The sequence below is a fragment of the Pseudonaja textilis genome, chromosome 3 (genome assembly GCF_049901715.1).
Source record: "Pseudonaja textilis isolate UNSWEBS1 chromosome 3, rPseTex1.2, whole genome shotgun sequence".
NCBI lineage: Eukaryota > Metazoa > Chordata > Lepidosauria > Squamata > Elapidae > Pseudonaja > Pseudonaja textilis.
Genome location: NC_141992.1, coordinates 143,752,474 through 143,779,800, shown reverse-complemented (window position 1 = coordinate 143,779,800; position 27,327 = coordinate 143,752,474). Strand labels below are relative to the sequence as shown.

Sequence of the window (27,327 nt, the reverse complement as noted above, 5' to 3'; positions counted from 1 at the left end):
ATTTGCAAGGCTCAGAACACTTCACCAACCTAAGACTTCGAAATCATTACTTGAAAATACAATATTCCTCTGTTGGCAGCTTTTCACATATCACATAATAAAGCTGTAGCTATTGCTTTTCCATATAGGAAAGTCCATTGTTAAAAGCATATATTATCTTCATTGCTTACAAAATAGAATGCCTTTACATTTCTAAAAGGTTTTCTTGGCATAGGTACAAATAGAATTAACGTTGCAATTATAACTTTTCTTATCTTCCCAGAAATATCATCTCTTTTCTATGCTCTTAGCAATACAATATTCAGCACAGTGGTCAATATTTATTTTTTGTTGCATCTATTAAGATAATAGGATTTAAACATGTTTAATTTTGGTTGACTCATGATCTAGCTTTCAAAATCCAAATTATAATTTATTATATTTTCATATTTGGCATATAATTCTTGGATGGAATTAAAACTGTCATCCGATAAAATTTACAGGGAAACAAGCAGTACTGAAATCTTAAAGCAGAGTACATGCAGTGAAGTTTTTATTAACTTGATTGAGTTGAATATGATCTAATTTGGATATATTTTCATGTTGTTTTTGTTCCATATTTTCCTTGAAATGCAATCTGTTTAGATTTGCAGATTCGATAGCTACTATGCTAAGCCATATGAATGTATAGGTAACTTCAAATAAACTCAAACTTTTCATTATTGTAATTCACCATGATAAAAAGCCAAGCCATTTTACAAGTAAAAGACATCTGCTGGTTCAGTTATACGGTTTCCAGAAGTATACGGTAGTTTTCAACTTACAACCATTCAGTGTCCATTCAAAGCTAGAATGGCACTGAAAAAAAGCTACTTATGACTGTCCAAAAGGTGCTTTTTCAGGAGTCAAATTGGACTTTCTTGTTTTTTCTTTGAAGATGTTTCACTTCTCATCCAAGAAGCTTCTTCAGCTCTGACAGGATAGCAGGGAATGGAAGGATTTATATTCCTTGCAGACAGCTGGTCATTTGCATCCTTTTAGTGGGTCACTGAAGCACTTGGAGATTTATCTGTGTCCTCAGGGTCACCCAAGTAGTGCTCCTGGTTCCTGTAATCTGCAATTTTTCCTCTGGAAATCCATTCCTATTCCCACACCATTCCTGAACACCCTTTGACTGGTGTGAATGAGCCCTGAGGACACAGATAAACCTCCAAGTGCTTCAATGACCCTCTAAAAGGAGGCAAATGACCAGCTGTCTGCAAGGAATATAAATCCTTCTATTCCCCACTTTCCTGTCAGAGCTGAAGAAGCTTCTTGGATGAGAAGCGAAACCTCTTCAAAAGAAAAAACAAGGAAGTCCAATTGCCTCCTGAAAAAGCAACTTTGGGACAGCCATGACCCAGATAACTGAGAATCTCTACAGACTTTCAACTTATGATTGTTTTTCACAATTAAAACTGTTGTAGCATCCCTATGGTCATGGAATAAAAATTGAGACACTTGGCAACTGGCATCACCTTTTGTGAGTGTATGATAAGAGAAGTTAACGGAGAAGCCAGATTCATGTAAAAACCGTGTTACTAACTTAACAACTGTAATGATTCCACAAGAACCCATGGTGGCGCAATGGTTAGAAATAAGTATTGCAGGCTAACTGATTGCTCATGGTGAGCAGTTTGACCCTGACTGACTCAAGGTTGACTCAACCTTCCATCCTTCCGAGATGGGTAAAATGAGGATCCAGATTGTTGGGCGCAATAGGCTGACTCGCTAAACCACTTAGAGAGTGCTGTAAAGCATTATGAAGTGGCATATAAGTCTAAGTGCCATTGCTATTCACTTAACAACTGTGATGAAAAAGGTTGTAAAATGGGACAAAACACACTTAACAACTGTTTTGCTTGGCAATGGAAATTTTGAGCTCAATTGTGGTCCTAAGTGGAGGACTGTATTGAAATATTGATTGCAATTATTCGTAGGCTGGGCGTCTGAAACTTGCCAGTGGATTTTGCTGTGAACCTATGTTTAAAGACACACGAGTTAAATAAGGGTAGCATTTCTAATTACTTTTAATGCTAAGTAAAATATTATGTCAGTGACTTGTCTGATTAAAGGAGTTCATCTTTTTGTTACTTTTTTTAAAACTAGCATTAAATTGATAACCTGACAGAATGAATTATTTTGAAGAATAAATTACAAAAGAAACATTTGATGAAATCATTCAAACATCTATCATAACATTAGCGAGTTCTTTAATACCAGCAGTGAATGCTATGGAAAAGTCTGTATCATTCATTGAAAATATAAGAGGAAAAAAAATGAAATTATGCTCTTTTATTCTGGATTTACTATATGCTGTTGTGGGTGATTATGAAAATGATGATAATAAAACAATGCATGAAAAATGCAATAAATGAAAATGTCAGAAGTCTTCTCATAAGACACTTCTAGGGTCCTTTCGTCTTCCTCTTTCTGGATTGAGGCTAAGATCAGAAAATACAGGCAAGGTTATTTTATTTTACTGCTGGGAAATTGTCAGTGAGGAAAAAAGGATTAATTATATTGCTTATTGCATGCCGGGAACCATGAGCAATGACTCCCTATTTTACTGTACTAAATAAACGGGAAGAAGCCTGAGCTGTACTGTAAAGTATTCTAATAGCAATAGCACTTAGACTTAGATACAGCTTCACAGTGCTTTCCAGCCCCCTCTAAGCGGTTTACAGAGTCAGCCTATTGCCCCCAACAAACTGGGTCCTCATTTTACTCACTTCGGAAAGATGGAAGGCTGAGTCAACCTTGAGCCTGGTGAGATTTAAACTGCCAAATTTCAGGCAGCCGGCAGTCATCAGAAGTAGTCTGCAGTACTGCATTCTTACCATTGCGCCATCTTGGCTCCTAATAATAACCTAAACCTGGCCACTAACTGTGTAGAAGCCATCAATTCTATTTCAGTGAAGGGCTTGAACACTGCCATAATACAGGTAGTCCTCAACTTTGGACCAAAATTGAGCCCAAAATTTCTGTTGCTAAGTGAGACATTTCTTAAGTGAATTTTGTCCCATTTTATGACCTTTCTTGCCACGGTTGTTAAGAGAATCATTGCAGCTGTTAATAACGCAGTTGTTAAATGAATCTAGCTTCCTAGTTGACTTTGCTTGTCAAAAGGTACTTACGTGGCCCTAGGACACTGCAACCATCATAAATAAGAAACAGTTGCCAAACATGGTCACATGATCAAAATTGGGATGTTTGGCAACTGTTTCTTATTTATGACTGCAACAGTCGTAAGTGTGAAAACGGTTCATAAGTCACTTTTTTCAGTACCATTGTAACTTTGGACACTCACTAAATGAACTGTTGTAAATCAAGGACTACCTGTAGCGCACTACTTAAGACCACATTTGGGAGTTCTACAAAAAGGATTCTGGAAACCAGGCTCAAAGAGTATTTAGATGGAATTGGGTATATTTAGCTCGCAAAAATAAAGTCTGGTCGAAGATCTGACAATGATACAAAATGGCACAGACCTGATTTCTGCTGAAATTGGGAGTAGGACAAGGACCAATAGATTAGAATTAGAAGAAGGGAGACTCCTGATTATTAGGAGGTATTTTCTCATAAGAATTGTTGAATTGTGAAACAGTGGTGGTCTTCCCCTCCTGGAGGTTTTCAAATAGGGATGGCATAGCCATCTGTCAGTGACTATTTCACAGACTGCAATATTAAGATCTCTTCCAATTCACATTTGATGATACTAAGTATTTTTTCTTTTACTTGGCTATTTACAACTATTTTTTTTAAAAAAAAATTAGCATTTAAGATCAAATGAAGATCACAATAGCAAAAACATTTAAGACTTATATATTGCTTCATAGTGCTTTACAGCACTTTCTAAGAGGTTTACAGAATCAGCATATGTTTCAAGATGTTGACATTTTTACACTGTGATGGTTTCAACAGATTTTGGATGAAGAATTTCAACAAAACAAAGCTGTAAAATTTGGCCTGTGTGCAGGAGTGGGATTCAAATTTTTAAACAACTGGTTCGGTGGGCGTGGCTTAGTTGGTGGTCATGGCTTTGTGGTCATGTTATTGGCTGGGTGTGGCCAACTCACATCAAGGCATGCATCTTCTCACCTGGCCTCTCATGACTGTGGGGATGCTGCAACAGTCATAAGCGTGAAAAATGGTCATAAGTCACTTTTTTCAGTGCCATTGTATCTTTGAATGCTCACTCCACACAAGCAAAGTACCAGCAAATAGGGGAAAAAAACCTCCAGAGAAGTTCCTGAGATAGGAAGTCCAATCCTGCCAAGAATGTAATAAGGGTTTACGCAGAAGCAGTTTCTGTAAGCAACACCAGAATGTTTCCTTCCTGCCTTCCTTACAGGATTAGGCCAGTCATTTCTTCTTACAACTGGTTCTCCGAACTGCTTAGAATGCTAACAACCGGTTCTAGCGAATAGGTGCGAACCTGTACAATCCCACCCCTGGCTGTGTGTCATGATGCACCAAACCCAACACCTTGGAGGGATTTATACTTCTGCTCCTGGTATTTGATCTCCGTGTTGGCCAAACTTGAGAGCACTGAAAAGTGAGAGTATTGCTTGACATATAATTGGTGATTAAATGCTGGTAATGGTGATCTATTGTCACTTATCTTAAAGTAGGGGTCATTAGAATTCAAGAAACAAATTCATGTTTCTCCACAACTGTAGTTCCACAACACTGTAGTATGAAGTACAAAATGTAGAGGAGATATAGAAAAGCTGCAAGACGTCCATTTAAATACATTCCTTCTATCTTTAAATGGGATTTAAGGTTTAACAAAGAAAAAAAAGCAGTGTTACATTTCTGGTCTCCTTTCTTTTGAAGAATTGTTTCAACAATTTCAGACATTGGTTAGTGAACTAGGGATGACCAGGACAATGTACAATATCTATTTGTTGAGATACCATGTATCCATTCCATGTACGTGTATTGAGGTATTATGTATATGTGTGCTATTTGTTACTTTATATTCTCATAATGTCAGCTAAGGACCAACAAGTAGCATTTTCTTTTGCTTTGTGGATGAATGGATTAAATCAGATTCCCAACTTGCAGCACATGGCCAGCCTGAGGCATGTTGAAATTACTCAGATTTGTTCTGCATATTGCGTGTGTTTCTATACCCAAGTTCTACACACATTTCCTGTGTATGCTATTTCCCACTGAATGAATCCCTTAGGGTATATATTTTAAGGAAACATGTTAAGAAGTCTGTCCATAAAGCTTTATCACGTCTCTAGTGGGATGGTGCATACAGCTTCATAGTATCAGTGGTGTGATTTTTAGGCTTATGTACTTGATTTGACTCACTTTCAGAACAAATGACAGCATTCCTAGAATGACATGGCTCATTTTTTCCCCCTGACCTCACTGAGTGACGTGTTTATGATTGTTCGTGATCTTTTATTTTAAACAGCAATAATGCTTTAAATAAAAGAGAGTATTTTGGACTGGTGCATAATACATGACTGTTACAGTTCTCATGTTCTCCTATTGTTTTATGTAGGATTGTCTCACTGCAAAACTTCACATATACTCTGTTTGTAGGTAACACAATTAATCAATACATTTATAAAAGAATATCTGCCTATTACATTGTCTAATTTGTAAAAACATCTAGTATATTGGTAAGCCCTTTCTCAAACATCTATGTAACTAAGTAAACCAGTTACATAGCAAATTTAGAATTAGACTTTCATTAAAAATGAATATTTGAATATTAGCCTGTAGTAATTGTTTTATTATTTTTCACAGAATAATCAGGGTAGGAACAGAGCAAAGGTCCTGAAGTGGTACCTTAAGTATTAAACTGAGGCAGGCAGTGCAGTATGGGGCTAAGGGACAATTGGCAAAATTTAACCTTCAGTGAAAATTATTAAACTGTATTACTTAGACATTTTTATGAATCAAAGTGATGACAAACATTGGTGGGACTGGTACAATCAATGGAATAATATATTTGTTCCCATAGATTCTTTAACACTAGAACAATTTTAATGGCATTGAATTATGCTAAATCTAATTAGTCTCAAACAAGCATTTCATTCTGTTCGTGCCTTTCCATAAAGCTGCTCCAAAAGCTATTGTATTAAATCTCAAAGTTTTCTTCACATGAACAGCATGTAATACAGAATGTTATGCAAAGTAACAGAATTTACAGTATTACAAAGTTACAATATTTTCATTACTGTAATTCATCTTTACAAAAATGCCATTTTTAATCACTTACAAAGTATATGTTATGATTAAATGAAAAACCAGTATGACCAAAAATATGCAATAGGATATATGGACATGGAAGCACTTTGTTACCTGTGTTGGATTTGTGTTTGCTATGCTACAACTGCATGGAAAAGAATTACAAAAGATTTGAGATTTAGAGATTTAATATGAAGGTGATTTAGTTATATCTCTGTGGATTTTCTGAATGAGATTGATGTACTGATCAGATCATTGAGGTGAACTGTATTCAGAAACTCAAATGATTTTTAACCAAAACATTCAATTGCAATCTGGACATTGGTACTTAGTGACTATGGGCAATATATTAAACTACCGATTTTTAATTTTGTATATATAATTCATTGATCATGGTGTCACTTTTTTGAATAACCCGATTTGACTTGGTAACTAAGCTACTGTGCTTCAACAAATCAAGAGACCTTTCAATGTAAATGTTAGTCCCCATGGCATGCTATGAAATCCCACAATTACGATTTGTTCATCATGCCTTTTATTCTTAGACCATGGAGGATCTCCAAGTTTCATATCTATGTTTGTGAAACCCACCTTCGTGATATCTGATTCAGGTAAAGTTCTAGATGTTAATTGAGGTCAAACCCAGTAAATGATTGGATGAGGGAAGTACTAATACCACTCTATAAAGCCTTAGTAAGACCACACCTCGAGTACTGCAGCCAGTTTTGTTCACCACGATAAAAAGATGTTGAGACTCTAGAAAAAGTACAGAGAAGAGCAACCAGGATGATTAGGGGACAATGAACAGTTGCAGGAACTGGGCTTGGCTAGTCTAGTAAAGAGAAGGACCAGGGGACGCATGATAGCGGTCTTCCAATATTTGAGGGGCTGCCACAGAGAGGAAGGGGTCAAGCTATTTTCTAAAGCGCCTGTAGGCCAGATAAGGAATAATGGATGGAAACTGAACAAGGAGAGATTTAACCTGGAAACAAGAAGAAACTTTCTGACAGTGAGAACAATCAACCAATGGAACAGCTTGCCCTTGGAAGTTGTGGGAGTGCCATCAGTTGAGACTTTCAAGAAGAGATTGGACAGAAATGGTGTAGAGTCTCCCGCTTGGGCGGGGGGTTGGACTAGATGACCTACAGGTCCCTTCCAACTCTGATTATCTGTGGACTATGAGAAATAAAATGAATAAACAGTCTGTGAGTTGTTTTTATGTCCACAAGATTATCTATTTGGATGGAGTTGCAAATGAACCAATTGAGTATTGGAATTGAGTATTCCTTGATTCAGTTTTGTCAGAGCCTCTAATGGCCTTGTCAGGAAATACATTTTCACTAGCTATGGTTAGTATGTGGACTAGATATCTGGCTCCTTCTGAATATGGGCACCTTGTTTATAAAGATAAATGCTCTAGTAATGTTCAGGTTCCATAATCATATTAACTCCTTTCAAAACGGCTTCTCTGAATATTCTTCAAAGATCAAACTCAAAATTCAAATTTAAATATAATTGCCAAAATTTGGGACTATGTAAAAATATTGCCAATGTCCTTACATCAGCTTTAAATGCAAAGGGGTGTGTGTGAAATCCATGTTCTGGTGCTTACTTATAGAAGCCAAACAAACACGAATCTAGCATTTGAAAGTGTCTACCACACAGTATTATATACATCTATGCCAAGTTCAACAAGACATGCTTGTCTATGTCACCTCTAGCAAGTACTGTAAGTATATCTTTAACCTGAGACTGATCCTTTTCATTGTTAAGGGGAAAAATTGTCCTACTTTTGGCTTCTTAAAATGTAATATCTGAGTATTTCATTCTGTATTTCACACCATCTTATTTTAATCTTTATTCTAAACTTACTTTATCTTTCAAGTTTAATATTTTAATAGTTGTCAGAATCCATCCTAGATACAAAGTAATTACATAAACAATAAATAAACACAAGTCAAAGACAAGCTTACACTTCTTAGTTACTTTAGAGGGTGACAATTCAGAGAACAGGCAGAGAGAACTACTGTTGGACTGCATATGCTGTAGATTAAAAACTTGAGGCAATTTATGATTGCTGCAGAGAATGAAATGAAAGAAAAGCAACAGTTTAATGGAGCCATTTTATAAACTATTTGGATTAAAGCAATAAATTATTATTTTTATAAGTAAAATGAATAGTTACAAACTGTCAGACTTTTCCTAAGTTATGTATCTTATATTATTTCATTTATTCATTTGTTCTTGGAATTAATGCCCAATATGCTGAGACTATTTTGAGACTACATTAGAAGCCATTATCTCAGCACGTAGGTATAAACTTCCAAGCCTGCGTACTTAAGGTATTGCTGTTCAATGAAACTTGTTTCTTCACATGACAGAGGTTTAGTACCTACAAACCATTTGACTTATTAAGAGCCCAATTCCTTGAGGAAGAATTTTTTTTAATTTGGGAGTAAGCACAGGCCATATTCAGATGCACAGAACTACACTAATTAGGCTTTTACTCTCAGCTGCTACACAGCTGTTCCTCACATTAATGCACACCCACAGAAAAACTATTTGGTTACAATAATACCTATTGCATTTTATATATATGGCAAGGAAAATAAATCATTCAATTGCCTCTTTGCATTGTTCTGTCTCAGATTTTATTTACTTGGTATTTGCATTTGAGTACAGGTAGTCCTCGGTTTTCAACAGTTCCTTTAGTAACTGTTCGAATTTACAACAGCACTGAAGCAACTTATGAGCATTTTTCGCAAACTTCTGACAAGTAAAGTCAATGGGGAAACCAGATTCACTTAACAAACATGTTACTAACCTAAGAGCTGCAGTGATTCATTTAACAATCATGGCAATAAATGGGCCAAGATCCACTTAACAACTTTTTTTACTTAGCAATAGAAAATTTGGGTTCAATCATGGTCATAAGTTGAGGACTACCTGTATTATATTTTATTTTGTGTAAATTTTGCTGCCACCTTAACTGCTACTTGTTTAACGGCAGGTGTAAACATTTTTTTTAAAAAGAAAGAAACAACTATTTGTGGATTGAAATACAGAGAAAAACAAGCTTTCTGAAACAGTATTCTATAAGTCCTGCTCTTTTCTGATACAAGCCTCACATTTACAGATAAATGGTTAAACACTGTGCAGGTACAGTTCTTATAGCAACTGCAAAATGTTACTGAAATAAAAGGCAGAAACAGGAAATCTAAAAAAAAAAAAAAAACCTTCCCCAAGGCTGTCTTAAATGATGTAATTTGTCAACTTTCCAGCATCTTGTAGATCTGAACACAAAAAGTTCTATACTAAACAATGAACATTACATGCTCATTAGACAAAATGTTCCTGAAGTACTTAACACAGAGTTTTCATTTAATAAGCAGCAATTATTTGCAACTGTGCAATATATAAACATTAATTTTGGATAACTAATAACTATTTCAAGACATTCTAGACGGGTTTTGATAGAATTCTATATCAGATGACAAAGCAGAAATTTTAAATAAAGGTTGTTATTTTGCCTGTTAAAACCTGTCCAAAATTGAGTTGTTTACTATGCTAAGAAAAGGCCCAAAGTGTTAAGATATTACAAGAAGTTTTCTGTGTGTGTGTGTGTGTATGTATGTATGTGTATGTATGTATGTATGTATGTATGTATGTGTGTGTATATATATATATATATATATCTCACATATGTAAAATGTAAAATAAGAGGCAAATTTATGAGTACTGAGCTAAAAATAAATTAATAGTAAAGAATTCTGTTTATTCATAACGTGGAAAACTTAGCATGTATTTAAGAATGTGTAAAATTTAACTAGTGTGCAACCTTTCCATAACTTTGCATTCCCAATGACCTTAAGGACAATGTGGAAGGAAGGCCATTCTCTGTAGAATAGTGATTTATTTATCCACAATTTTTGGTCCATAATCTCTCTCTAAAAATGAACATTGACAGTTGCGCTGCATTATTCATTTCTGTTTAGAATAGTATAATAATTACTTAAAATGTATTTTTAAACATATGTATATCCCGCACACACATCACTTTCAAAGTATATGTATAGGTTGCTAAATTTGAAAATGTCTGCAAGTATGGTAGTAAAGATCTTGTATCGGGGTAAATCATTTTTTAAAGAAAAAGACCTTTTCATGCCTGGAAAGAGTCTAGCTTCTAAGGATAAGCAAAAATAATGCAATCCTGTTCAAGATTTCAAAAAAAAAAAAAAAAGAGGGGGGATGGGCCTTTTCTGTTTTAATTCTATGCTTCTTCCCCCTTTTAACACAGGGCTTTCATACCACCCCAAACACATAGTCGCTTTCAGGATTTATCATTGCCATGCAACATAATACATTTCTCTTCATTCACTTAAGGAGTGCATCAGTTAAAATGTTAAGTCTTTCATCTTTATTACCCTTCCATTAAAAAGAATGAAAGAAACCGGGTCTATTCAACTCTTTACAAAGGGGGGAAAAATGGGTTACATCTTTATTCCACATGTATATATCCGACTCACAAGCAAGTAAATTTTTCAAATATGTAGGATGATAAACGTCATGGTATAGTTTATTTGATTATAGCATTCAATATTTTGCCATTGCCTGTCCTTTCCCATCCCCATTTATGTTAATAAGACCTGCAGTGTTTAGTGTCTTTATCTCTTTCCTGTGAGGCGTGTTCACGTGTTTTGAACGCGGTCTGTTCTACAGGAGATAGATTAGAAACAGACAGATTAATAACTAGCCCTTCCATTGGTCTAGACTTTCTTAATACTGCACCAGTAACCCTTTGCTATAATGACGACACAAAGAGCCTCACATCAAGGCTATGCTTCTTCTCCATAACTCAAAAGCGTCCCGGTGGCAATAGCCTCCAGCCCCATTTGTCTTTAGTGCCGTTGTGACACTTCGGTATGATCCATAATTTGGCAGCTATTTACCGTGACATTTCTCTTCAGTGCAGCCATAACATTCAGTGAAGGCATTATTTGGTTCCATTTACTATACAAATTGTATTGTTGTGCATGCAGGCTAGCAGCTATATTAGGCACCTGAAAATGAGTAAATCTTGTAAAATAGATACTAACAGCCTATTCAAACAGAGGAGGTTTTTTTCTCTCTGTTTGGCTGAGGAAAGGCAACAGATAAATAAAAAAAACATTTCTGAAGACTGAAGAAAACTTTTCTCTGAACACCTATACTTATCTGGCAAATATAGACAACTGGCTTTTTTAAAATTCAAAACATCAACAGTAGAATATTGAGAAATTTTTAAAAATCAGTTCCATTCAATAGAAAAATTATCTGATAAAATATGCCAAAAAGGCAAGTGCAAATGAATACATTTACCACATATTATCTCTAAAATTATGTTTATATCTTATTTAAAATTATTTTACATCATACTCTTCCTTTCTTGTTATCTTCCCCTTCCCTTCATCACTGAAACTTTGGTTTATTTCTATATAGAAAAAAATGGCTGCTTTTATTCTTTACAAAAACTTTTTCCATCAAGATTTTTCCTTGAAGCAAATTCAACATAGAAAATTTTTAGACAAAAATATACAGGTTTACTCAAAAGCAAGCTCCATTCAATTTCATAGAACTTATTTGTAGATTTTTCAGTCTTTGTGACTTTTTAAATTCTGCCTGGATATTATTAAAATATTTGTGCTTTATATGGTGTCAGTACAAGTAGTTTTAAATTTACGACCAAAATTGACCACAAATTTGTGTAATTAAGTGAGACATTTATTAAGTGAACATTGCCCCATTTCATGACTTTTCTTTCTACAGTTGCTAAGTGAGTCACTGCAGTTGTTAAATTAGTAACAAGGTTGTTAAATGAATCTGACTTTCCCATTGAGTTTGCTTGTTGGAAGATTGCAAAAAGTGATCATGTGACCTTGGGACACTGTAACGGTCATAAATGTGAGTCAGTTGCCAAGCACCTGAATCCTGATCACATGATCATGGGGATGCTACAACAGTCAAATGTAAGTCAAGTGTGAAAAACGGTCTGTCACTTTTTTCAGAGTGGCTGAAATTTTGAACGATCACTTAATGAATTGTTGTAAGGCGAGGATTACTTGTAGTAACTTTCTAAAGCACACATAAATCCTCAATTATGGATTTATGTTTTTTAAAAAAACACATTTTAAAGTAAGTCCTCTGGATGCCAAATCCAAAGTTGTATACAAGCATCATGGCTTTTTTCTGAACTTCCATAGTCTCTAGTGCAGTGAAAAAACATTCAACTACATATCTTAGTTCAAAAGCCCGAGAAGGGAAAATTTTTCCTCTACTCTCTACCCACTCATATAGTGGGCAACTTGAAATCTAACTTAAGTATATTATTATTACTTGTACAGTTCAGGATGACAACTGATCTATCAACAGTATATTGTATATACCTCTTTTGTACACTACTGAATGAAAAGCCACAAAGAGCCGGCTCTTCCCCCAAGAACTGGGACAGAGTGAGGATGGAGTTTAGGGATTGTATTGTTAGTTGTATTAAAAATAGTGGTTGAGAATCCAGGCTTTGGTGTTATCGGTTTTGTTTTTTTCTTGATTGTTGTGATGATAATAGTGTTTCATAAGAATGGTGGCCACATAAGTCTTTTTTTTGAAATTCACTACATGCTCAGAATTAACATAATCCAGCCTGTGGTAAATTTATAATAACTCTAAGTAAAGGAAACATCAGTTTTACATATGGGATGGTAATAAAAAAATTAGGCATAGTAAGACACATATTTGATACACATCTCGAAAATACCAATTCATTAAGGACACATGGACAATTTTTTATCTCTGGGCCATATAAACATAGAGAATGTCACTGAATGTAGATCTGACCAAGAGTGCCTGGGAACATTTATGACACTTCTGAAAATAATTTCATCAAAGAAACAAAACAATAACATAGCATCCACAGTAAGACTCTGAGTATAAATATCTTTTGAATTAGATTGAAAGATAATGAAATATAATTGCAATCCACAAGTTATGTGACTCCAAATAAGTACTGCAACCCAATTAATTTTAAGATGAATATCCTATAGTTGTTTTCTTTGACTTGTATGCGATCTCAGGCCCAATTGTATTAAATACATATTTCTCAAGCAATACTTTATTACTGTAAAGCTAAATTAGGAGTTTGTAAATAAATATATAGTGAACATAGCTAACAGAGATTTAGAAATCAGGATTTCTACTCTATTGTATTCTGATGAGAATTACCTTTACTTCACTTGTTATGGTATTCATCATAGTGCTTACTTGTATTCACACTACCACACACTATATTATTGTGTACAATATGAATCAGCTAAATCACAACATCCAACAGAATGAATGCTGTGATTATTATTAACAGAAAATGCTTTAAGTTGTTGTGTTGCTTTAATAGATTTTATAATTATTAGTCAATTACTAGTTCTTCCAGTAACTGTTATATTAGTGCAGATAAATGATTTAGAATCTTCAGTTATACAGATCACATAAAATTTCTTGCTAAAACAATTGTCATATAATACATTACTTTATATTTAAGTGAATAATTGATTTATTTATGCACATATTGGCTGCCAACTGAAACTGAAAGAATGGAAAGAAAGAATAGTAGTAAAAACTGAAAGAATAGTAGTAAACCAAACATATTTAGTAGTAAATACCAGTAGTATACCAAACATATTTAGTATAGTTATATACCAAGCATGTTAGTAGCAGTAAAACCAAGCAAATTTAGACTGAAGTAATTTCTTTGAAATCAGTGGATCCTATTTATGAAATTAGGATTTATGGTATGCATGTAAATATCATTCATAACTAGATGCTCAAAATTAATTGTGAGATTCAATTACTAAAAATGTGCAAAGATAAGCCATTTGAAAAAGATGATTTTTAAACATATAACATTAATATATAATGACTTGTAACAGACCTGGATTACAAATATCATATTTTTGTCATCTTTGAAGTTTCTGAAAAAAAAAACCACCTTTGTTTTGAATCAGTACATGTATTGATGCACTTGGAAACCAAACATGTTTGCCTTCTCCAAACCCTAAATAGGAAATACAAAGTGAATAGAAATAAGGTGACTATTTTTTTTACTTGTAAAATGATTTTAAAAAACTGCATTTTAAAGGCAATTATTGACAGCTCAGTTCTATTTAGGTCTACTTAGATACAAGTTTTGTTAAGTTTAAAAAAGGTTATGTCCCAATGGAACTTCTATAAGTCAGGCATGAGATCACATTGTTGAACAAAAGTAGGAAAAACTGGATAACTGAACCATGCTGTAAAAAATTAACTGCAAACAATCAATTTTAATGCTTAAAGTCAAAATTATACAATACAATCTCTTACTGAAATGACATTTGATTACATAGCCAAATACGTTCTATATGATGACATTCTAATCCAACATTTTAATCTGTACCATTTCCATTTTCAGATATACAGCATATATCTTCTGGTGTATTTCATTAATCTGAAAATTCCTGGATTATTTATCTTCAGCAAAATGTAAAAGAGTTAGATAACTTTAGAAAAGTTCTAGTAATAAATGACTGAAATGGCAAGATTGACATTTCAAACATAATTTTATAAGATAACCAAATATCCCAAAATATAACAAAAAAATTAAAATAAGCTAGCAAGATTGATTCAAAAGGAAAAAAAAATCATTTTCAACAAACACTTGCATAAAAAGGTCATACGTGTTCATATTAGAATAAAAATGTGCTATATAGAAAAAGCTTTGTAGAAAAAAGACTTTACAGAGTATCATTATCACAATGTTTCTACACATTGTACGTATAACACATCTCAAATATAGTTTAATAGTGCAGCACCATACAGAAGTTTATAGGTATAATCAATCTAAATTATCAGTAGGGCATATTTCTGTGTAAGGTGCATATAGGACTGTTGCATAATCCTAAGCATATCTACTAAAGTGTCTGCTAAGCCATTTTAAGGACAATGGGCTTCATCTTATTCAAACTGCATTAAGACTGTAGCTCCATATGCCTTCACATACTGACTTCCAGAAGAGAGGTGTGACATCGATTTGTAATAGTTTTGCATTTGCCTAGAATTATATTCAAATCCACTGCGAAGTTGGAAATTGAAAATCTCCATATCAAAAAATGTGGTAGTAAATGTAATACCAGCTACAAGCTGCATTTTTAAACCCCACAAAACCTCTTAAACAAATCAAAATACTGTTTTGCTATTTTAATATGTTACCCGTTGCCAGCTTTAAAGAAATTAAAGCATTATCGCCAAGCATAAAATGCCCATTTGCTCTGTTTTGATTTATGTCATTGTTCTGTTTTTACAGCTTACTGTTGACAGAGTGAGGTAATTCAACTACAATTTTTCCAATGTTTTTCCCCATGTACATATAATCTATAGCACGGAACACTGACTCTAAGCCAGTAAACTTGTTCTCTGGAGATAAGTCTCCAAAGTCCACCTCACAAACAATTTCTCTCTTTTCACACATTTCAACCAAGTGTTTCATAGCCATTCGGTATTCAGAAATGTAATGGTTTAAAAAGAAACCTTGGATGCTGGCTGATTTTTTTAGCAACATTGCTGGTAGCCTTTCTGTGTGACTTTGTGGAAGTCCAGTAAGTGTTTGGTAGCTAGAAATAAACCCAATAATGATTAGGCGACCTTTGATAGCCAAGGACTTGATCGCCAAATCATACATTTCTCCACCAACTGATTCATACACAACATCCACACCTTTAGGGTACTCATTTTTTAGGACAGCAGCAACATTTTCAGTTTTATAGTTGATAGGTCGATCACAGCCAATAGATTTCAGAAAAGCACATTTTTCATCACTGGAGCAAGTTCCTATCACATGGCATTTTGAGTTCTTTGAAAGTTGCACAGCAAACTGGCCAGTGCCTCCAGCTGCTGCTGTCACCAGAACTGTCTTTCCTTCAGACAATTCTCCAAGTTCTTTCAGACTAATATACGCTGTAGCTCCACTTACCAGAAGGGTCAGAAACTCTGGTTTCACAGAAGGTACTGGAATGGCTTCTTTAGCAGGCACAACTTTATATTCAGCAAAAGCTCCTGATCCTAAGTAGGCCACAGACTGGCCTACAGTGTATTTTGCACTTGCACTTAAACCCAAGGCCACCACTTCACCAATCCCTTCAAAACCTACATCGAATGGAGGCTTAATCGAAATGTCATATCGGCCAGCTGAGTAGTTAATATCAGATGCATTAATGCCAACAAATCTAGAAGAAAACAAAAAAAAATGTGTTAAGATCTCTTTTTGACAAGACTTGTAAGAAAATAATTTCATTTAAATGCACAAGGCTGGAGATTTAAGTGGTGCCTTTTCAAAGATTTCAAAGGTTGCAGGAGGAATTGTTCTGAGACCGCCCCCCAAACATCATTGTAATCAGATTTCATTTTTCCTAACATGCAGAACTGATGTTATATCTTCAAATGAAAATCTAAGGCATTTTTGTTTTGCATGACAAAAGTAACAAAGATAAAAAATATTTTTGATAAGCTATGGAATAAAAACATGTTTTTACTAGAATAGAATAGAATAAGCAAGTATATTGACTCTGGCAGCAAATTTACATTTCTGATTGTAACAACACTTTATATGACTAATGACAATGTGAAGTATTAAAGTCCTCTCCAAGGTCGATGGACAAAAATGTTACTGCAGGCAAATTTAAAGAAAATTGATCTAGTGACTGTAATAAATTTGCCTTTTGATGCAACTAATTTGCACATTATTAAAACATTTTGCTGTATATAAATGACTAAAATACCTTAAAAGAACCTTGAACAGAAAAAGTAAAATAGCGCACCACTACTTTGCACATATTGATTTTTAACAGGTAAAATGAGTAAAAGTATTAAACATAGGCAATGAAGTATCTTGTGATGCTAAGGAAGAAGTAAACTAGAAAAAGGCAGTGTTTAAAGACAGGTATTTCTACATAAGTTTAAAAGAATCTATGTTGATATGATTGTTCTTTATGTCAAATAAATAAATAAATAAATAAATAAATAAATAAATAAATATTGGCATTTAATTAAGCACAGGGATGAAAAATCATGTAAAAATATTATAAGGGGTTGATATCATTTACATATATAGAATTAACCAAAGTAAAGGAAGCTCTTTGGACATTTTTAATTTCTAAGAAAATGGGCTGGTTCATTATGAACTGTTCTTATATGTATGATATAGCTACAGATCAGAAATATATGCCCACACATCTTCAGCTGAACAACTTCTGTAGTGTCCAATTCTTCATACAATCTAGCCTGCATCTGCACCAGAGGATACCTAAGTTCTATTTATGGCACTTCAGGAAAACTAAACTAAACCAAACACAAGTAGCTTTAATTTACACCCTTTCTATGTCCTGTACTGGAAGAGTAAAACGAGGCGTGCATGCCGTGTTTGTGTGTGCGTGTAAGAGAGAAACAGACTCTAAAGCGGAGATCTAAGTTATTAGAAACAAAAGACCGGGGCACCAAAACGAGGGAGAGAAGCCTCAACTACGCGAAGAAACTCTTCTTGCCTCGCCCACAGAGTCAACTTCTTGCAGAAAATTTGCTACCCTGAGTGGCGGCGGCCTTATTTATTCATGGACCCCCCGCTTCTCCACTTCACACAACTGGTTTGTGTTGCACGTAGGATATCCCCCACCCACCCATTTTTCGGCCAAAGTCACAGGGCGGCGCGGCTCGTCTGAAAATTTCCTTCCTCCCGCGAGCCTAATTGTTGCTGCCTTCACGCCCCTCCACCCTTTTTTTTTTTTTAACGTCCCTCTCTCCCTCAGCCGAGGCAAAGGTCCTGCACGCTCGACGAGCGGCTCCCTTCCAAAGCGCAAGATCAAGTTCGAGGCTTTTGATTTTTTTTTTAATCCCAAGGACACCCCGCACCCGCCCCCCCGCGTGTTTTTCCTTCGAATCCAGCCTCGGGTCTGAAGTGAAACTTTGCAAGAGTGCTGGGCCTGGGTGGGAACCGGGAACCTCTCCGGTTTAAAGCAGACACGCCGAAGCGGAGGGGCGCCTTCAACACACACACACACACACACACGCGCGTTTAGACAACTTTTCCCGCCTAAGGTCCCCCCCATTTTTTTCCTTTTAAACTTTTGTAACACGCGATAATGCAATGCAGAGGGTAGCGGCGCGAACTTGGTGGGCACGTAAACGAGGTGGCTGTCTGGCCGAGGGAAGGTGGCGGCGTCTTAATAATTCCGTTGGCCGAAGTGCTACTGTAAGCAACATTTTCGTTCGCTGTATCTGAATAAACTCTGCTGAGGGAGCCGTGTTTACTTTGACTCCCCCGCTGGCCGCCGGTGCGTGTGCCCAACAAAGGCGAAGTGGCTCCGTCTGACAGGGGAAACTGCTAGCAACAAGGAGTACCTTAACCCGCTCGACTGGAGGGAGGAAGGCCACTGGGTGATCCTCTAGTAACCATCAGCACTTTTCTCCCCTTATGCCAAAAGTACGTGAGGTCGTTTCCACTTCCCACTTCGGGTTTTCTCTGACAAGTTTTCCAGGTGCCCACAATTGCCTCTTGCCAACTTTCTTTTCCTCCCCATGGATGGAGAACAAGGGCAAAAATGGCAGGATTGGCCAGCAAAAATCTAGGGAGGAAAGATAGGGTCTCAGAATCACCATGACAGTAGCAGAAGGTCAAGCTATACATCAAATTAGGTTTAGCAACCTTTCTAGTTTCCAACACACGGATCCTTTCCACAAGTTCTTCCTTCTTCAAAACATGATTATTCAACAAGGATTCTCCAGATTCTGCTTAAATTCCTTTATCCCATATTCAGCAGAAAACATCACTTAAAAAAAAAAAGAAATTCCATTTCAGCAACCCTGAGGTTAGGAAAATGCTATAGATGTGTAACTAAAATTGTAGTGACTTTTTAAAAAACCCACAAAGCTTTTGTTAAAGTCTAAAGAATTCTTCCCACTAGTCCTACAAGAAACCAACAAATTTCATTCACATACTATTATTGCACAACCTACTACATTCACTTTGGGGCTTTACACGCTCAGGTGTAAGTTCCACTGAAGCACTGGGTAGACAGCAACAGCATAGTTAGGTTTCATTGAAATCAACTGGACAATTGTGGGCATCATCGGTTTGTATCTCTTCGCAAAACTTAAGTCACAAGTTCACAGCTTGTGTGAAGGGAAGGGGATGTGTGGCCTTTCCACAGCAACCACTATTATCCAGTAAATTAACTATGCACCTTAACTGATGCTCTGCCCCTGCTCCTCCTTCACCCTTTGCATCAAAATAGAAGGCACCCAAGCCTTCAACATAGTTCAAACCATCCAAATGCTTAACCTAAACAATCAAGGTCCCCACTTTCCATATGGTTGCAAAGTTAGATTAATATGTGAGTTTGGGGAGGGGCAAGGAATGCTTAAAGGAGGTTAAGCAGCTTGTGTGTCTTACTCAGAAGCAATTTACTCCCTTGGAAGACTTGATATGTAAGGCAGGAAGCTTGAACAGGCAGACAAAACAAAGTCACCAACACCAGCCAGGAAGGGGGGAGTCTAAGCCAAACAATCTGCAGGAGACAATTGTAGCAACTCTTCCTACTTTTCTACACTTTCCATCAGAATCTACCCATCCTCAATGTTTTCTTTTCTAGATTTTCATATCAATGTTTTATTACATTGTACTTCTATTACAAAAAAATCAGACACTTGCCACATTTGCTTCTCATACCTGTGCTGAGTCTTGCATTTGCTCAGGAAGCCAGAAATTAGCATTCTGGATTGAGGCAGAGGCTGGGCAGAGATGTATATATCTTCCTAAATACTAAGTTTAGTATACTTAGTTTACTATGTTTTCTTCCTGGTCCTCCCCTCATTTTTTGGTCACAAATTCACACTGGTCACAATACAATATAATGTACTGCTGTATTTCCCATACAATACAATACAATACAATACAATACAATACAATACAATACAATACAATACAATACAATACAATACAATACAATACAATACAATGTACTGCTGTATTTCCCTCTATAAATATTGCAGGGGGTTTATTTCTATCATTCAAAATATATCCTACTGCATATCTATTCAGTTATAAGGATAGGCACATTTGCCAAGCAGAGGCAGAAAGAGAATTTCATCTAAATTGAAATCTTGTTCTAAAAAGGAAGAAAGTTAAAGTCAAATGAACTTCAATAGCCCAAGGCAACATAAATGTCATTCAGGCATGCATGGGTATAAGAGTCAGACAAGACAAAATGTAAAGGTTAGCATGTTCAGGTGAGTAAGTAGTAAGTCTGTAAGATGTCTGTATTCTTAAACATCTTTTCCTGCCTTCTTTCCTTCTCCCCTGTGATTTACCAGAATGAATTTTCAAGGCTAAATAAATCCAGGTAACAATACTTATTCTACGGAGAGAGTGCAAAGACACTTTTCCAGAGTGCAAAAAATGAATGTGTGTGTGTGTGTGTGTGTGTGTTGTGCAGATAATCCTGAGGAAGCTTTCAAAGAATAAAAACAGACCTCAAAGAACTGCATTCTTAACACACTTTATTTTGCACTAATGAGATCTCTGCTCTTGCCTGTGAGAACCTCCAGGAAAAAAAAGGAGGGGTAGGGCAGGGGATCACCTCACACAATCCACATGAGACAAAAGTTCTGAACTCCCAATTTGATTTCTCACATGCACCTTTGCAAACTCAAAATGTGTTTACCATAGAGAGGGGGGGAGGAGAGAGAGGTGGCCTTATATGTTTGATGGCATCCCCCATTCCTCTAACTTTGGAGAGCACACAAGCATTCTCTAACTCCCCAGAGAGCCCACCCAGCAGAAAAGGAAGAAGGAAGTTACATTGAAAACAAAATAAATTGCTTGCATAAATTTTCAAATTGCATGGGGGAAGGCGGGGAGGAAAAATGCTGTGGAGGAGGGAATCTGAGAACAAGGACGTAACAACCTTTTGATGCCAAAGACATTCAGGAAGCACAGTATATGGTCCTGTACCGTTTTGTATCAGCCAATTCCCCCCCTTCTCACCAAGGAAGTGAATTTCAATGTACCCAGAGCTAGATATCACTTTCATGTTTAACATTCGCAATAGTTCAGATACTTGCTTTCTAAACGTTGCCTTCTGATAGCTGCAATATTCAAACATTTGACATCAGAGAAGGTAATGTTGTACACAACATGCATGTATTCCTATGGTTCATGCAGACCTAAGAGAACGATTGTCAATTTGGGTCAACACTAGGCTTTGTGAGATTCACAGATCATTCAATTCATTCTAGTCATTGTACTTTATCTAGTTGAACCTACCAGATTCAATAGGGCTAAAAAGGTAGTGAAAGGCAATATCAGCTTATCCCAAAGTTCCTCCATCCACATTAAAAGAAAATGTTTTAGAGACAGCAAGGTTGAATCTGAATAAACTCCTCCTAAAGATCTTCCCACAAATCACAGAGTAAATCACATCTTTCTGGTAATGACAGCTTCTTCCCTCTGCCCTTAAGTTTTTGGCTCTGAAAAGATGTCTTTTTACACAATGAAAGCACTGTAGGAGGGGAATAATCTTAAAAACAGTGGGGGAAAAAGACCAGGCAAAATCCATTTGATGAAGCTATACCCTGTCCAAACACTTTTTTTTTTTTGCTATAAAGTGACCCTAAATAAAGCAGTACTTTGCAAGCCTCCGCGGTCAGCGTCAAACTGCAGAACAATAGTCATATACTGTCGAAGGCCACGGGCTTCCAGGGAGCTTGCAAGAAGTACAATTTTTACCGAAATCGGTCAGGCCTTCCTTCCGTGTAAACGAAAGCGTTTGTGCAGGGGGCTGCACCTTCCTCCCGCAACTGCTTTTAGTCTTGCTTTTGTTGTGAAGGGAATGAAAAAAAAAAAGAGGATAGTGGAATTAACCGGTTGAGGAGCGGCACGGAAAGGTGGGTGGTAGCCCCATACCATGGAGGTCCCTTGCTTTCCTGTTAATTCTTCACACGCTTAAGGTTAGTGACGTGGAAGCCTGCGGTGGGGAGGGGGGAAAGGTAGAGTTTTGTACACAACTTCCTCTAAAATACTGTCTGGAGTGTGCTACATGCGCGCGCACCCAGCCCAAGATGACGATAAATAACCTAAGCTCCAACACTATGTCCCAATTGCTCGGCACTAACCGCACGTGGAGATCCACACAGATCTGTCAGTCTTTACTGTATCGCACAACGAGCCATCTCCTATCCAGGTTTCATACGGCAAAAAAAAGAGCTGCCTACCCATACTCCAGTTTGTGGATACTGGGCGCAATCCTACCCAACCTGGGAGGGGCTTGGAAATTCATTTCCTGGTTGTCGAAGTTCCTTCTTTTGCACCTTGATGTCACCTTCAGGCTCGAGATAAAGTCGCTGCCCGACTTTTCTCCTCTTTTCCTGACTGGGTGATGGGTTTATTTTTCCGAGGGGTGGGCAGAGAAAGCATAATTGCCTTCCCACTTTTTGCCCATAAAATACGGAGGGGTTGGCGGCCGTCTGGCCGTCAACTGAACGGCCGCTTTCCTTGCACGGAAGTGGGCACCAGGGGTTATGGGGAAGAATATTTGGGATAATAAATTATGCCAACAGTTGTCCAAGGCAGATCTCGATAGGATCGCAAAGAGAGCGCCAGCGAGAGGACTGGGGCGGGGGGGGGGCGCACCGGGCCCTTCGCTGGGAAAAGATTCAGGGCGGGCAGCAACGGAAGGGATCGTCTGCTCCCTCTCCAGTTATGGCGAAGGTGCCAAGCCTTGGGAGCGGGAGGAAAAGGAGGCGGGAGAGGAATGGATTCTCTCACCTGTTTCTAACAAGCAGATCGCCGTCTCCCGGCAGCGGCACGGGCGCGTCCTGGCGAAGGGTTACAGCTTCTCGGAAGTTTGAATTCAGCTTAGTCGCTACCAGTTTCTTCATGGAAGTGGGAATGGACGAGCCCTGGAAATCCATAAAGTGGCGCGAGTAGGACATGTCCACGATGGGCCGGGTCGGAGGAGCACTCAAACAAGGTCTCCCCGGAGAAAGCAGGTGCTGTTGGTTCAGCCAACGGTGCCAAGTTCCCCGAGACTTCAGCCACACGCTGATCCGCCCGTGGAAAGTCATCGACCAACCTTTCGCCGCTCTCCTGGGCTCTCCAACCGAGGAGGAGTCTTTCGCAAGCGTGCAAGCTTTTCCAGCCCAGGCAGGCTCGGTATATTGCGATTTGTGTATGTAAATAAAGTCTAATGTAGCGAGCTGCCGCCTAGCTCCGAGTCCTCCCTTTCCAGCCCCTCCACCACTCGGAAAGATTAGATCAGCAGTTAGCAGCCGCTGCAGCAGTTTCGCCTGCGGCGGACCTTCTGTGTCCCGTCTTTAGGGTTTTTTTTTTTAAAAAAAAAAAGCACGGACAAAGTTCGTTTCTGAGCTGAGCTCGCTTAAAACTTGCTGTTGTCGCAGGAACAAACCAAGCCCCCGCGCGCTGATGTGTGTATTTTTGCAGCCCTAGAACAAAACGGGCAGAATCACACAGCGTTCGAGCGCGTGGAGATAAAACACGAAACCGAAAGATTTCTTTCACTCAGGAAGGAAAACGTAGTTTTGGGGGGAGAATTAGGAGCAAGCCCCCGACCTTATTCTACTTCATATATATATATTGGGGTGGAGGAGACTTGGTCGGCTTGCTAAGGAAAAGACTATAGTTGCATATTCCAACCTGCCGCATCTACCCTTCCCCCCAGCGCTTTCCTTAAAAAAAAGAAAAAGAAAACAGCACCCGGAACTGATCGTTTCTAAACAGTTCCTATATAAATAGAGGAAGGGAGGGAAAAAAAAGAAAACTCGAATGTAGGGTTACTTCAATAAAAGGTTAGGCTGGGAGCAAGAAGTTGCGGCTAATCTGGCAATGTTATTAGCAGCCTGCGAGAGCCGCTGGCTGCGGAGACAGGCCCCTCCCCTTCCGTGCGAAACGTTCACTTCCTCGTAAGGTGGTACAAATCAAACCAGAGCCGCTTGCGACCGCGACTGGAAACTGCGCTTGCATTGGGGTGAAAATACTGTAAAGGCACCAGAGATTTACCGAAGGATCGAAAGCACATTTTAAAATCTGGACAGGCGTGCATATGTGAGCTCCGAATGATAGTAATTGTAATAGCAATAGCAGTAGTAATAGCAATAATAACAATAGGATTTAACTACTTCCCATGTTCTTCTGTTCCTTGTGGTTTTATAACGTCCCCATATGACAAAGTAGGCTGGAAAATGCATTGATTGATCCCCCCCTAGCCCGTTAGATGTGGTCTTAAATAATGTTGCTGTATTTATTTTTGGCCTGAGTATTTGTTTTAATCGAGCTTTCAAATTTCTACTACGCTCAGTATTGCTGGTGGAAAGATAGTGTCTGCTTAAATTATTAGCTTTATACCTATTTATCTGGGAGAAAGCTCCACTATACTCCGTAAATTTACTTTAGAGGAGACATTGCGCTGTTAAGAGTAGTTTTTATACACCCACTTAACAGACCTCACACACACACAGTCACTTTCAAGGAAGATTTGCTATTACAAGATGCTTTCGGTGCAAATCTTTGATGTTGCCACATGCAGACAAACTAGGGATCTGTCTGAAACTTTGCCCTGGGAATCAATGCTTAAGTTTTAATTACAGAAAACACGAAACAGCTTTGCACAGGTTAGAATAGAAATTGTTTATTTAATTACAGTGATTTCAAGTAAGAAGTTAGAAATCCTTAAGAGTGAAGTTTTATTTAGGAAATCAGTTTAACTTTTACATAAAGGTACCATTTGTTTTGCTTAAGATTCTAGCAGGCAATTTCAATTTAACAAATTTATTTAAGTAATTTCTGGTTTTTTATATAGCTTATTTATTTCTAAAAATGTAAAACTCTTACATATTTGATCTTTCATAAAACTAAACTTTTTAAAATGCCTCAGTGTGGTGTGGTGATGGACAATTGCCTTATGTGTTCCCCAAATCCTTGGCAGTCAAGCTCCGGAGAACTTGAACTGTGTAGTCAATACTTGCCTTTAAAAACATACTATCACTATTTCAGTTCTACTGTACAACAAGCCTCGTTTTCCAGGAACAATAAAATAAAATATCTGCTACGCGTTGTTTAGTCTGGAAGAAAGAAAACAAAAAAGCAACCCAAAGAAACATTAAAATTAAACAAAGCAATTAAAAAGATTGACAGGTATGGGTTTGTATGAGAGCTATTTGTAATTGTCAGGGTGACGTTGGCAAGAGGAGGAGGAGTAAAAAAAATCTGAAGCAGGAAAAGCAGCTCGATGTGTCTGTCTATCAGTTGAGACTGTCTGAAAGCTCTGGGATCTGAATGTGTGCTATATTTCAGTGAAATGAGAAGAGAGGGAGAGTAGATCTCTTTCTCCCAGGAGTTTAAAGGGGGGGGGGGAATAGGTCACGGTAATCTCTCCCACCCTGTGAATATCTCGGCTTCTCTCTGGACCCCCCAATCTCTCACACAGTATCTCTGGGGATTGTCCGGTGGGGGCTTTTGTTTGTTTTCTGTTACAGACCGAGATCAACTATAAACAATCCCTGTTAAAAACGTGTTTGCGTAATTCTAATATCAGAAGAAACTGCGATTTTTGGAAGAGAGAGGGAGAGAGAAGGAGGGAGGGAAATGAGGCATTAAAGTAATCCTCTTCGATGGTGCCACTGTTTGATCTGTGACTCTTTGGAAGGTGGAGGAGTGACTGACATTTCCCATCCGGTGTGATCAGTATGTACGGGGGCTTTACTCCTTTTTACTGTTTGCTTTTTTGACGAGACCAAGTGATGGGAGGAGAAGGAAAGACTGGATCGACCTCGTTTTCTGCACAATGAAAAAGCTATTATCAGCGCAATAAATACCAGCATCGCCCTATTCCACGAGATTTTTTTAAAAAAAACAAGCCAGCGAGCGAGAAAGTTGCGCTTGGAGACTCTTTCATCTCGGAGAAAGCCTTGCGGGGGGTGTTGGGGAGAGGTAGCCAAGAGAGGAAGAGGGTTGAATTCAAACGTCTCTTCGTTTGCTGTTTGCTCCCTTCTCTTCTCCCCAAGACGACGGCGAAGAAGTAATCCAGGTTGGAGGAAGGAGACGACGACCGAGAGAACGCCGGACCGACCAAACGGATTTGGGCTGCGCGTCGCCGGAGCGAGCCAATCTTCCCCAGCCCCCATCCCCTCGCTCCGTCTTCTCCATCTCCTCCCGCCTCGCATCTTCGGGCAGAGGGACCGCGGCGCGAGGCGGGCGAGCTTTGTTTGGTCTCCGAAGTAACTTTTTCAAACAGCCACGGAAAAAGAAGGGAGGAGGAAAGCCCCAAGGGCGTGTGTACGCGCGCGTTGAAGAGGGGCGCGGGAAGGTCAGAAATCAACCTTGTAAATGAAAACATTGCCTCCGCGAGTTTTTGGCGTGGCGGCGGCGCTTAGCATCCCCGCGCCCGGTCCGGGGGCAGAGGCATCCCAGCAGCACCGCCAGCACCCCCTTTGCAACCTCTACTCCCCATTGGCGTCGCCAGGAGTTGACCCGGGAGAAGGACACCAGACGAGCCGCCGGCCCGGAGCAGCGAACCCGCGCAAACTTTTCGCCCCCTCCCCTCCCCTCCTTCCCCTTCCCCCGCCCCTCCCGCCTGCTCTCCCCAAGCGGACTTGGAAGTGGCAGAAGCCCTTGGGCTGCTGCTCTTTCCCCCCATCCCTTCCTCCCACCCCCCCATTTTTGTTAGTCTTGTGTGTCTTGTTTGTTTCTGCATGAAAAGAGTGGGGATTGGAAGAGTCCTGTGCGGAAACTCTCCAGCGGCGGCTGAGGGAGGAGGAGGAGGAGGAGGTGGAGGAGGAGGAGGGCGGCTGAAGAGACGGCGGCAACACCAGCATGCCGAGGAGAAAGCAGCAAGCTCCCCGGCGCTCTGCAGGTAACCCCCCCGCCTCCTCCCCTCCTTTCCACAACCCCTCTCGCTTGCTCGCCCGTTTGCTCGCTCGCTCGCACTTTCCCCACTCTGCCGCCGCCGCTCTCCTCAGGGCTGCCCGAGGAGG

General features: G+C 38.5%; 2 protein-coding genes and 1 pseudogene across 3 annotated transcripts in view; 2 read left to right on the top strand and 1 right to left on the bottom strand.

The window, feature by feature from the left end:
- LOC148126352 (uncharacterized) overlaps positions 1–27,327 on the top strand; it is a 380,750-nt pseudogene that overhangs the window by 15,196 nt on the left and 338,227 nt on the right.
- Positions 14,557–23,544, bottom strand: PTGR3 (prostaglandin reductase 3). Its single transcript, XM_026699461.2, has 2 exons — positions 23,105–23,544; positions 14,557–16,514 (listed from the first exon to the last, which is right to left on the bottom strand). The coding sequence occupies exons 1-2, from the start codon at positions 23,401–23,403 to the stop codon at positions 15,590–15,592; spliced, it is 1,224 nt and encodes a 407-aa protein (XP_026555246.1). The 5' UTR covers positions 23,404–23,544; the 3' UTR covers positions 14,557–15,589.
- Positions 24,281–27,327, top strand: part of TSHZ1 (teashirt zinc finger homeobox 1) — a 92,168-nt gene continuing 89,121 nt past the window's right edge. Inside the window, exon 1 of one of the 2 annotated variants that reach the window (XM_087931005.1) lies at positions 24,281–24,400. Coding sequence is in view for 1 of the 2 variants with exons in the window: in XM_026699462.2 (XP_026555247.1) it covers positions 27,167–27,206 (40 nt within the window). In the remaining variant the exon portion in view is untranslated. Of the gene's footprint in view, positions 24,401–25,623; positions 27,207–27,327 lie in introns of those variants that run through there. The other variant, XM_026699462.2, reaches the window with a different exon arrangement.